Here is an 11874-nt window from a genome sequence, read left to right as displayed (position 1 = left end):
CCAGACAGAAGATGAAAAGGCGTCTGTGTTCATGCTCCACTTATTACTTCAGATGTGCCTGTAGAGGGCACTGTTGCCGTGTTGGAAGGTACTGGTTTTGGGGCACAATGCAAGGAGAGGTAGGTAGAAATTCCTGTTGGCTAGCACACTGATCCTTATGCAGCTCAAAGAACACCAGGACTCACCTGGGGACTAGCATTTCCAAACTTTTTAAAACAGATGAGCAGTTTAAGTTATAACTTAAACAGAGATCTGGTCGAGACGATGATTGTTATTTAATTAATTTTTATTCATTTCTAATTTATTGTTTCAAGTTTTGTTCTTGGGAGAAATGCTGCACATGTATGATGTGTTTTTCATGGTGTTTTGCGTGCTATATTGAATGGTAATTGAAATGGGCAATATGTTTTTCCATGTACAGTACATGTCTTTTTGTGAGAGTTGTAGGGAAAAGTGAAGGCTGCTGGCTAACCTTAAAACTTTAATGACCTCGTCTTTTGTTTAGTTTTTCAAGTTGTATCCTTTATGAAGAGTTGCCAGGTCCTTACCTTCAGTACTATAGAGGAGTGTCTAGACTATAAAATAAACCAAGCTTGTAACCAGCCACTAGGCACACCTGCAGGGCAGTGGCTCGAGACGCCTATATGGACCATCACATTGTTTCCTTTTGTTACTTATGGTGTTCTAATCTGCTGATCTAAGAAATGCCTACCTCAACAGAAGTTGTTGAACAAATTCTCTCTCAAAAAGTAGTTATTGCCTATTTAGGGCTGATTTCACAATTTGTAATGGGAGTCTTATCAGCGCAAATTCTGCTAAATAGATGTTGATGTGTTGCTTGCAGAATCACTCTTGAACCTGATCACTTGTGTTTTTTGATAAGAGTGATGGGCTGTTTGTAATGACATGGTTAAGCTAGTAATGGAACACTCCTCAGGGACTGCCTCTATCCCCAGTGTGATCACTGTAAATATGAACAGGACATTTGTACAGATGAATGTGAATAGGATCATTATTATTGTACAGGTAGAATTAAGTACACACTCATAAAAGGCATCCCCTTTACTACTAAAAGGGTCAAATGTGGGCACAGTCCACAGAATTGAGAATATCAGTAGAGCTACTCTTTGTATTCTTCTGCAAGACACAATCATCCTGAACTCCGTTCTCAAGTGAAAATGATGGTGTAAATATTACAAACTGAGATTTTTCTCACTCACAATATTAAATAAAACTGGCTTTATTGGTTTGTCCTTATTTGTTGTTTTCCCTCATTCGTGCTTGTTTATCGTTCATTAACATTTTCATAGCAAACGTAAATGAAATCAGTAGCCTAGCTTGTGTATGGGGTCCACGTGTAGGATAGGTCATATTCTAAGTAGGTAAGCCACACCTCCCTGCCTGGCTCCTTACATTATCCAACTCAATAAAGTTCCCATTCACAATGTAGCCTACTCCTACGCACCCACGGTGGCTTTAGCTCTGAATAGGAAGTCAACCTAATTCTTTACAATAGACACTCGGGTATCGAGACAACATTCTGACTATGTTCCGGCTGTAGGTGTAACGCGTGGGCGACAAGATAAATAAAAGTGCGCGGTCAAGGTTAAGGTCTATCCTGTAGTAGGGTAGACTACCTGTTATGACTATGGAACTCTCTTGCATTGAAGAAGCTTGTTGCAGTGATTCGTGTCACGCTGGGAGGTGTCGCGTCCAGCATGAAGGAAATCAATATCAACGACCGTCGACAGAATGGAATCAATATCAACGGCCGACCGACGTTAAAATACGGCACTTGTTATGTCTTACGCGTCTGCAAACCGGGATTCTACTGCTTCTGTTTACGACATTATTCGTGTTTGTATACATACATCATCGACAAGCATCGGATCAGGTAAATGAAATAAAAACACCCCATTGCAATCGTTTAGGCTATAGGCTATTTGGCTACAGTAGGCTACACAACTGCATGATTGTATAGGATTACAAACACGTGAATTTGCGTTATATTGTAGACTTAATTTCTGATTAATTTGTTTTTGTAGCACGTATCCGCTTTGGGAAACAACTTGGGTAAGTTATTTATTCAGCAATTATAGCCTATTCATATTATCATTAAGATAGTGCAGTGTTTGACCGACTCTCTTTGTAGGCACTAGTGCTCTGAAGCAGCAGCAGCAGCCGCAGCAGGAAGGGAATAATCCTATTGCCTTTCTGACAGGTAAGATCAATTCACGAATGGCTGCTGTGATTCATGAATGGCCTACTGTAATGATACCAAAATTATCATTTAGTATCCATTAATAATACTGCTTGACAACAACGTTGATTGACAGTGGTTCTCAAATGGGGGTACTCTCTCTTTCTCTCTCTCAGCTCCAAATAACGCATGCGAAACCAAACTATGTGCGGACTTGACGTTCGGGCCCGAGCTGCTGAAGTGGGAATCTGTGCACGGGAATATCCTCCTCGTTGCATTTAAGTTTGAAGAAGACACAGACCTCATCGTGCCCACAGATGGTTACTACAGCATTTACCTGCAGATCACCTACGAATGCCGTGATGATCATGTGACGTGTAATGAGAATTTCGCCGTGGGAATCACCGTGATGCGACGTACAAAGACCTACGACAAGGATGTAGATTTGCTAATATCTTCTGACACTCTGGACTGCAAAACTGCAAAGCATAAAAAATCTATTTACACAGCTGGAGTGTTTGAGCTGAAAGCCACGGACCGGCTCAAAGTGAAGGCCAAATACCATGAACTGATTTCAAGGTCTCAGTATGAAGTGTTTTTTGGTGCTCGACGTCTTAGGTGATATTGATGTGTCCCAGTACCCTGCTACTTAACTACATTATGGAAGTGATGCAGTTGATCTTAATGGCATAGCTTTCACAAGCCGTTGTCACTACTGAGGACCCCAAAATGAGCAGACATTTCTTGAAAGTAGTGGAACCATGGCAATAGCCTACTGTATGTCATTCCAGATGTTTAATGAGTGTCTTGTTGCTCAGTATTTATTTGCAGTGAGTGCTGATTATATTCATGTGCAAGGGCTCTTGAGCCACCAGAGGATCTCATAAATGGCCATAAATAACTTCTAACGCACTTTCGATGACATTGCTGCTATAAGGCAGCTGTTTTGAACAATCCAAGCCTGGTCCGCAAACGAAGTCAGCCCGAAAGACTATTTAGTGAGTGAGATCCTCCCATCCTGCCTTGTGACGTTGCTGGAAAAGTGACAACAGAAATGTTGAGTCACTGCCTAATAACAAACATGGGTAACCAGATATATGGGTCCCGCCAACTAGAATGTGAAATGAAACAATAATAGCAGGAATAACTTTTCTTTATCCCAGATTGTTAATTAGGCCATATGCTTCTCATTCTACTACGAAGTTAAGAATTTCTTAGGAAACATTTCTTATCTAGCGCTTTCAATTTGCGAAATCATGAGATCCACCATTAAGAGAAGGTAGGTCGAACTCATCAAGCGGTTTACGAACACGTGAATCAGACGGGGGCTTTGAAACTTTCTTAGGACGAAATTTAAGAACGAAACTTATATTAGCCTATTGGTGAATGATGCCCATTGTCTTCATAGGCAAGCATAAGAAACCTACTCTATAAGGACATAAAGAGATGTTTATTGCAGTTCATTCCAAATCATTGCTTCATTTTCAGATCATGTGGGGAAAGTCTCACCTTCAGATTTAAACATTATGAAAGTCCGATAATTGCGTAGAATCTGACATGGGGCTGTACAGTCTCAGGTCTTATCCATACTCGGCTGTAAAAAGGGCCATAAAAATCTTGATTGTGAGAAAGCAGGACGCACTAGGGCGAGGTTATAATGTTTGGTATGCTTCGTATTTCATCATCAACTGAGGTTAGGTCATAATGGCTTGCTTCCTGTTTATATTGGAAGTTGTTGCATGTTTTACTGGAATCAGCATGAACAAGTTGTGGGAGCAATGTTTTGTGTCCGCTTGGTTGGTCAATTATATTTACTGAAGGCTATAGCCTACTTGTCTTAGGAAAATGAAATTAAAAGAAATATGAATAGATTGCTCTATGCGTCACATTTTTATTACTTTTATTTTTGTGTGTGTTCTAACGTCAGTGAGTGACGCACATGCAGGATAAAACAGACATGATAATGAAAATGTATACAATTAAAAAACGTTTTAAATTTAATATGATCTATTATAGGTGATAGTGTATGCTAGTATTACCTGAAGCCATGGCATTTGTTCTGCACATTGTGTGTAAGTAAGTCATGAGCTCAAATTACACTACATGGATGGTGTGTGTGTGTGTGTGGGTTGGTATGCAATAGGGTGTGACTGAATGACTGTGTGTGTGTTTATGTGTGTTTTTGTGTGTGGGTGTTTGATTATGTGTGGGTGTGTTTCCTCTGCGCTTCGGGACATATTTGGGCTGTAGCCTACAGTATATGCAGGAAATAGCAACCATCAATGGTAAACCTTTATTCATCCTGTTTGTCAGCTTGAGATCATTATTGTATTCCGCTATTGGTAAAAATTATCAGTTTGCCATACTTTTGAACAAGATTTACAGGTGCCTAAAGGAGAAAGCCTTGTTTCTCCATGTTAGGCAAGGCCTCTGATGCTCACTTTATCTTTTATTTCAAGACTCCTCTTTATGACTCATTTTGTTATGTACTGTTGTTGTTATTATTTAATGCTTTCATATCTGTCTTCAACATTAGTTAATAAAACAATTGTTATGGTTCGCCAGCTCTGCCCTGCCTCTGGACCCTTGCCCCCTGCATGCCACTGCCCATGGACTGCCATGCCCTGCTCATTAGCCTGGTACGACCATCCCGTTCTCGCGAGTTCATATTCTGTTTCACTAACGCAGAAAGGTCTGGCCTTCGCCTCCTCCAGAGCGATTATGCCAAAATCCAGACCATACCGGGCCAATCAGGGACGGGGTTTTAACTGCTGTCCCGCCCCACAGTTCCCCTGCATCCTCGTTCCCTCTGCCCTTGTGTGTGGGTGTCTTGTTCGGTTACCCTTCACATTCTGTCATTGGTGATTGTCTGCACCTGTGTCTCGTCATGTCTTGTCACTCTCCTTGATTGTTCTCCTATTGTATATGCCCCTGTGTGTTACGGCTCACCCGTCATCGCCTCCACGTCCGCTTTTCTCTTCTCCCGCTACATGCTCATCTGGGCAACGCCTCAGACCGGGCATACGGCACTCCGGTTCCCCAGAGTTCCCTCCGGCTACCGGGAGCCGTGAACCGGGAACGGCTAACTCCCCCCGCTCCTCTCACCACATCGCCTTGGACTTCGTAACCGGTCTTCCCCCCTTCCAAGGCAACATCCTCACCATGATGGACCAGTTCTCCAAGGCGGTGCACCTAGTGCCGCTCCCTAAATTCCAGTCCTCGGTGGAGACGGCCGAGCTCCTCACCCAGCATGCATACCGTCTCCATGGGCTCCCCTGTGACGTTGTCTCAAACCGTGATCCTCAATTTACCTCACAGGTCTAGCGGGCCTTCTGCAAGGAGATCGGCGCCACCATCAGCCTCAGAACCTAGAGTCAGCCCTCCCGCTACGTCTCACTGAGGTCTCACTGACGGTCTCAGCTTTCCATCCCACCTCCTGGAGCAAGGACCTGCCCTGGGTCGAATACTCTCTAAACACCCTGACCTGCTCTGCCACTGGCAGGTCCCTGTTTGAGTCCTCCCTGGGATACCAGCCCCCGCTGTTCTCTCTCCAGGAGTCGGAGGCCTCCGTCCTCCCACTGGTGTCGCCAGGTATGGAGGGTCCGCAGCGCCCTGCTCCGCTCCAATGAGCGCTCCTGTCGTGGGGCAAATTACCGCTGCACCCCTGCTCCAGTGTAAGGGCCTGGACAACAATTTACCTCTCCACTACTGACATCCCACTCCAGGGAAGTTGGCACCATGCTACGTCAGAGGGGGACACAAACCTTGTTGAAGAGGCTGATGGCCATGGGTAAGAAGCTGCCTCTGTGGCATTCAGATGTGGTCCTGATGGACCGCAGCCTCCTGCCTGAGGGAAGTGGCATGAAGAGATTATAGCCAGGGTGGGAGGGGTTGGCCACAATCTTCCTGGCCTGCTTCAGGGTCCTGGAGTTGTGCAGGACCAGGAGGGATGGCAGGTTGCAGCCGATCACCTTCTCAGCAGAGCCTCCATGTCCGCCTCTCTCCTTTCCTGCTATGCGCTCATCTGGGCGCCACCTCGGACCAGGCATACAGCTGTCCGGTTCCCCAGAATTCCCCCCGGCTACCGGCCGCTCACGTTCCCCTTCTCCTGACGACTCTGCCCACTCGGCTAACTGCTCCCGTTCTCACCTCTCTGGCCTGGAGTTGGATCCCGATGTTCCCTTTTTGTCCCATTAAACAGCCCCTCTGGACTTTAACTGTTCATCTGCCTCCTCCATTGCCGTGCGCCCATTCTATTTCAGGAGTCTACGCCCCTTAGGGGCTTCGCTCCTATTGGGCGTATCCCTCCAGCATGCGCCGGTTCAGCTGAACTTTTACGTACATGCCTAAGCCAATCAGGATGGGGCAGTCCTGCCTTTTATAAAGGCAGGCTACAGCCGCCATCTTGCCTCTTTCCCAATTCAGCGAGTAACTGAAACATACCTGCTGTGTTGAACTTTATAACTTCTTCTTTCGTATAACTCAATTGTTGAACAAAGTTGGAAAATCTTTGCCACTGTCGATGAACATCTCGTGATGTTCAGATCAAAACGTTGACAAAACTAGCACTTTTGAGAAAGTCTGATAATTGCTCTACCACCGTTTTGGTCATACAATGGATATGGGTGGGCACCGTGAAAAATCATGTTAAACTCTCAATTTCAAAGACAAGAAACTCACCGAGGTGTTAGTTGGCGTTATGACATATAATTCGCCATAAAGTAAGATTCTAGTTCATCTGGAAAGGCTTTTTAAAATATTTAGCATAGAACTATTTAGTCGCAGCACATACGTGTGTAAACTTCCGCTTGAACTGATTCCGCAATGCCTTGAAGTAGTTCCGCTTCCTGAATCCCCTCTGCGGATTGATCTACACCCATACAACGGTCGCTTCAATACAAGTCAATGGATTTCATAAAATTATCAATAAAACCCTACAGGATTCATACTTTGCGGCAAATTTGATGTCAGAACACCAACGGACACCAATTACGCCCTCGTTGAGCTTCCTGTCTTTGAAATTGAGAGTTTAACATGTTTTTGAAAGATTTTTCACGGTGCCCACCCACATCCATTGATCCATGACCAAAACGGTTGTAGAGCAATTATCAGACTAGTGCTAGTGCTAGTGCTAGTTTTGTCAACGTTTTGATCTGAACCATTGTATATGATCATAAGTAACCTTAAAACAGGGCTAAACATGCATTTCCCTTTACTACTCCTTTAAAGAGCCTTTTTCTAATCATTACCGCAAGAGAATTCTTTCACTGTCGCGGAACGTCCCTCTCTCTCCACCAATGTTACGTCCCTCTCTCTCCACCAATGTTACGTCCCTCTCTCTCCACCAATGTTACGTCCCTGCCGGCGACAAATTATATTGTGAATGTAGCTCTCAAATGCACATTGTAGTCCTTTCTGTGTACCTCTCTCTGATATTTTAGAACCATTATTCCAGAAATGTGCTATTATTTCCTCTGGAATAACTCACTGATATAGTTGAAAACGGCATATTATTGACGTGTGAAAGCTTGACAGGCGTAGCAACAGTAACCAAGGGGGCGGGACTTAGCGAAGGGTCAATTGGTATGCCTATATTAGCCTACTAAAGATAGATTTTTGTAGAGGTTTGACAACAGAGACCCCAGGACACAATCACACATACACACACATACACACACACACACACACACACACACACACACACACACACACACACACACACACACACACACAAACACACTCTCTCTCTCTCTTTCTCTCTCTCTCTCTCTCTTTCTCCCTCTCTCACACACACACTGGTCAATTATTAAACAAACATAATACTCTCCCCTGTGGAGAGGAAGCACACACGGCTAAGTCATTTCAGGGAGGCCATGGGACCTCTGCACTAAACTGCTCCAAATTCAGCCTGGGTTGTCTTGATCAGGCGTTCTCCGCAAATGACCATCTGAATCCAACATTTTCCAAAAGGACTTTACTGGGTATCCATCATGGAAACGGGTAAGTACCATATTATGACTGGATTCATCTTAAGTCAAATAAAGAGCTCAAGCAAAATGTTTGAGTTATCATTTGGTGAGATTGAAAAGCAGCAGGGATATAGAATATGGATAATGGAGCATCAGCTTTGATTAAAAAAAACATAGGGAAGAGAACTCGGGTCTCTACATGTGTGTGGCAGATTGATGTGAAATTGTTGCTCATGTGCCTTATTGAGACTGCCCTGCGGTTTGTATGCTGGTTTCTGTCAACAACCCCCACTCCCGAGTAGAAACCCAATGAGCCTTGACAGCTCACCATCCACCGGAGAGTGACACTGAATAACCACGCTCATTTGGCCTGAGGCCTTTAATTAATCAAACACTGTTTCCACTCCAGGACTAGGGCCCTAGTGTGTCAGTCCATTGTTGGTACAGGAAGGGTTGTTGGGCAAAGTGAGTTACTTTTCCAGGCCATGTTTACAGATCACACGGGGGACTTCCTCAAAATTCTTTGGTTATTATTGTTAAGTTTAATGTTATGTTTGACCAGAGAACAAGGAGTGGGTAGAATTGTCTCACATTCCCACCTCAGGCATCCAGCCACCCAGCCCTGAAAGCCCCAGGCTATCCAGTGGGAGAACAGAACCTGAGGGAACCCCAGGAAGACAAGACTTTGTCGGGCCAACAAGTTCACCTGTCCAAGTCTTCAATATAGCAGCCACCAGTGACAATGTCCACACTTCTTCTCTGGGAAATCCCATTCACTACGATGAGACTGTCCATCCAGTGTGTGAGACAGAGAGTCAACAGACTTCCAGTCCAGTGTTCAGTGCTGCCAGTGATGGGAGGTTAACCAGAGGCGACCAAGTCGAACAGGCTGACCAGGCAGGAGGGATGACAACTTTCGGCATCTATCAACCACAGATCTCATCCGCCCAGCCATGTATGTCCACCCCATCAGAGGATCCCCCACCCTACAGCCCACCAGACCCCAAGATGGCTTACCTGATCTACCCTCCCCAGCCACCTCTCTACCCTGGGCCGCCAGTCATAGGGTGCCAGCCAGGACCCAACCAGCCAGCGTTCTACCAGGCCCAGTTCATGCCTTCACCCAACTACCCTCCCTATACCATAGTAAGACAACATAATATCAGAAATCATGATCGTCTGAGTTAGTAGCCAAACTCTTAATTTCCCTTCTATTAAAATTAGTAGTGTGCACTTGTTCATTTGAATTTAATTCTTTGATTGACTGCTTGTGTGGTGTTTCAGTACATGAATGCGCCGCCACTGGGTGAGGAGCAGGCTCCCCTGCCTAAAGACTACATGGTGGAGTCTCTGCTTGTCACCATATTCTGCTGCCTCATGAGTGGCCTCATTGCTCTCATGTACTCTTATGAGGTAAGCACTCCACAATTCAGAACGTCATTACTCTTGTCTGCTTACTGAAGGAAATACATTTGAGCTAGGACAGACTGAGTTTCGCTGTAGGCGTTGTGGAATCTTAATAATGTGTTTGGCATGCATGTGAAAGTCATTCTCAGTCATGCTTTGATGCCACTCGTCTTCATAAATAGATATCACCTTTGATCCCCAAGGGGAAATTCCTTAAAACGTATGACAGCAGTGCTCAGGAAGGAATTATTCTTAAAAATATTTTTGATATTGGCCAATTTATCCTCAAAGCATGGGGGAGAACAAAATGTGTATTTGTGTAGTGTCTGATAATTATGTTAATTGCATCAAAATGTTGTTTTATGTTAAACTATTTTGATTTGCCTGTACAAATGTGACACGGAAATAAAAACCAATCAATCAACCAATCATGTAGTGTTGGGACTGATTGTACTGTAACCTCCCTGCAGACGCGTGCTGCCCTGGCCAGAGGGGACATAAGGGAAGCTGAGAGGGCATCCCAGAAGGCTCGTCTGCTGGTTCTATTCAGCTTAATGTTTGGGGTGTTTGTCTGTGTGGGCTGGGTCATATATGTTGTAATAGCTCTCTGTGCATAGTGAATCAAGGATTCTCCACTAAGGATTTGCACGTTCAGCAATGTACATATTGACAGACCTTCATATCTTGTGCAGATGTGTCGCTGGATAAAAGCTGTGATTTGAACTTTCCTACAGCACTTATTTGATATGAATTGATGATTAATGCCAAGCATTTCAGATCATCTACCAACTGCAGAAGTATGACCATGTAGACAGACGGTAGGTCTACTAAATCAGAATGACTTTAAAATGGTGAAGCAGGACGTTGTGTCAAACAGGACATTACCAGTATGGTATAGGTTTTTAACAATTTAATGTTGCCGTAATTAATTATGCGGTAACACTTTACCATAAGGGTACATTAGTTAATGCATTATTAAGCATTAAGTAACAGTTAACTAATGTCTCTATTAACCATTTGCTAATGTTATTTGTTAACTAAGGTTAACTCACCTAACCCTAACCCTAATCCTAACCTTAACTAAGGTATTAATTAACATTAGGCACCTAACCTAACCCTAAATAAGCATTAGTTAACAGTTAACTAAAGTTTTTTGTGACCCTTATTGTAAAGTGTGACCAATTATGCTGACAGGATCAAAATCACTTCCACTTCCAAAGTGACTCAGAGAGCTGAAGTAGCAGTTATTGTGGGGTGAATGTAAAAGGATGTTCATAATGTAAAACAATGAAACAGACTGTGTCCAAATAAAGCTAACTTTTTGTTAAACCCAATATATTTTCATTTATTGAGCATGGCTTAGGAACAGGCAATAAATAGACCAGTAAAAGCAAATAAGGAATAATAAGGAATACAGGGTCACAGGAGCAATACTTCAAACCTGACCAGAGCGCATGCACATATACATGTACAGTGTGTGAGTGACATACTTCTGCTTACTCAAATGCTTTGGTACAAAAGACCTGCGAAAAATAAAACATCCAGACATTTCTGATCTAAAACTGCTCACAATAAAAAGCATTCATACAAACTACTACCAGTAGCACATGCAGGAGCAGGAACAGCAGCCTGGGCATGGTCTGAAATCACTGAGACCTCATGACATACAGTATCAGATCATTAAAACATACACACAAGAGGACAGACACAAAGAACAATACAACTGCAAAATGCCAAATTAAAAGGTCACACAAATGGTCCCACATACATATTATAGAATATAAATAATAAGTCACCGTCATGCATGCCAGAGTGTGGTATTCAAGCTTCTCTTGGTTCAAATGTGTTTCACCAACAGGCTAGAGAGTGGACATTGTGTCGTGTATATAACGTTCTCTAGGTTTTAGTAAATGGTCATAGCATTCATTTCCCATCATTTTAAGGCAGTTCATACACAAGTGGGAGTGGTTAACATTTATGCAGCAGGAGTGTTGAGATTTTAATCAAGCCACTAAAATACAGGACATATTCCCGTTCGTTGCACAGTTGTGTCTTAATATATGGAATGGTAAATCTGGGTGAGAAAATAAAGTACATTTCCAGCTTGACTTGAGCTTCACCATCACACTCTTAAATGTCATAATGACAGATCTTTATCCTTCGTATAGGTACACTCAGTTCATTCTACTGTTTAAAAGAGAATAAAACAATATTGCAAGGAATTTCATTATGTAAACAACTTCCATTGCAGGATTTACTGCTGTCAACTCCCACTCCATAATCAATTGTGTGCATTTG

At 43.4% G+C, this 11874-nt stretch overlaps 2 protein-coding genes across 4 annotated transcripts; both read left to right on the top strand.

Moving 5' to 3' along the window:
* Positions 1-107: 107 nt before the first annotated feature.
* LOC311324920 (tumor necrosis factor-like) lies at positions 108-3955 on the top strand (the record flags this gene model as incomplete). Its single annotated transcript, XM_084457517.1, has 5 exons — positions 108-119; positions 1718-1894; positions 2046-2073; positions 2153-2221; positions 2377-3955. The coding sequence occupies 5 exons, from the start codon at positions 108-110 to the stop codon at positions 2820-2822; spliced, it is 732 nt and encodes a 243-aa protein (XP_084313643.1). The 3' UTR covers positions 2823-3955.
* Positions 3956-8038: 4083 nt separating this feature from the next.
* On the top strand, positions 8039-10839 carry prrt1b (proline rich transmembrane protein 1B). Of its 3 annotated transcripts, none has more exons than XM_084457562.1 (4): positions 8039-8200; positions 8774-9315; positions 9454-9582; positions 10047-10839. In XM_084457562.1, the coding sequence occupies exons 1-4, from the start codon at positions 8191-8193 to the stop codon at positions 10191-10193; spliced, it is 828 nt and encodes a 275-aa protein (XP_084313688.1). In that variant the 5' UTR covers positions 8039-8190; the 3' UTR covers positions 10194-10839. The 3 variants fall into 3 exon arrangements, with proteins under 3 accessions (XP_084313688.1, XP_084313687.1, XP_084313686.1); XM_084457561.1 differs by having other exon boundaries at positions 8750-9315; XM_084457560.1 differs by having other exon boundaries at positions 8732-9315.
* The last annotated feature ends 1035 nt before the right edge of the window (positions 10840-11874 follow it).

This window comes from Borostomias antarcticus (assembly GCF_949987555.1).
Source record: "Borostomias antarcticus genome assembly, chromosome: 23".
Classification (NCBI taxonomy): Eukaryota; Metazoa; Chordata; class Actinopteri; order Stomiiformes; family Stomiidae; genus Borostomias; species Borostomias antarcticus.
This window is presented reverse-complemented; position numbering and strand designations above follow the sequence as displayed.

Excerpts from the sequence above, each read along its gene's own strand:
- prrt1b (XM_084457560.1), top strand. Across the intron at positions 9,316-9,453 it reads ACTACCCTCCCTATACCATA|TACATGAATGCGCCGCCACT; the intron begins GTAAGACAACAT and ends GTGGTGTTTCAG. Across the intron at positions 9,583-10,046 it reads CTCTCATGTACTCTTATGAG|ACGCGTGCTGCCCTGGCCAG; the intron begins GTAAGCACTCCA and ends ACCTCCCTGCAG.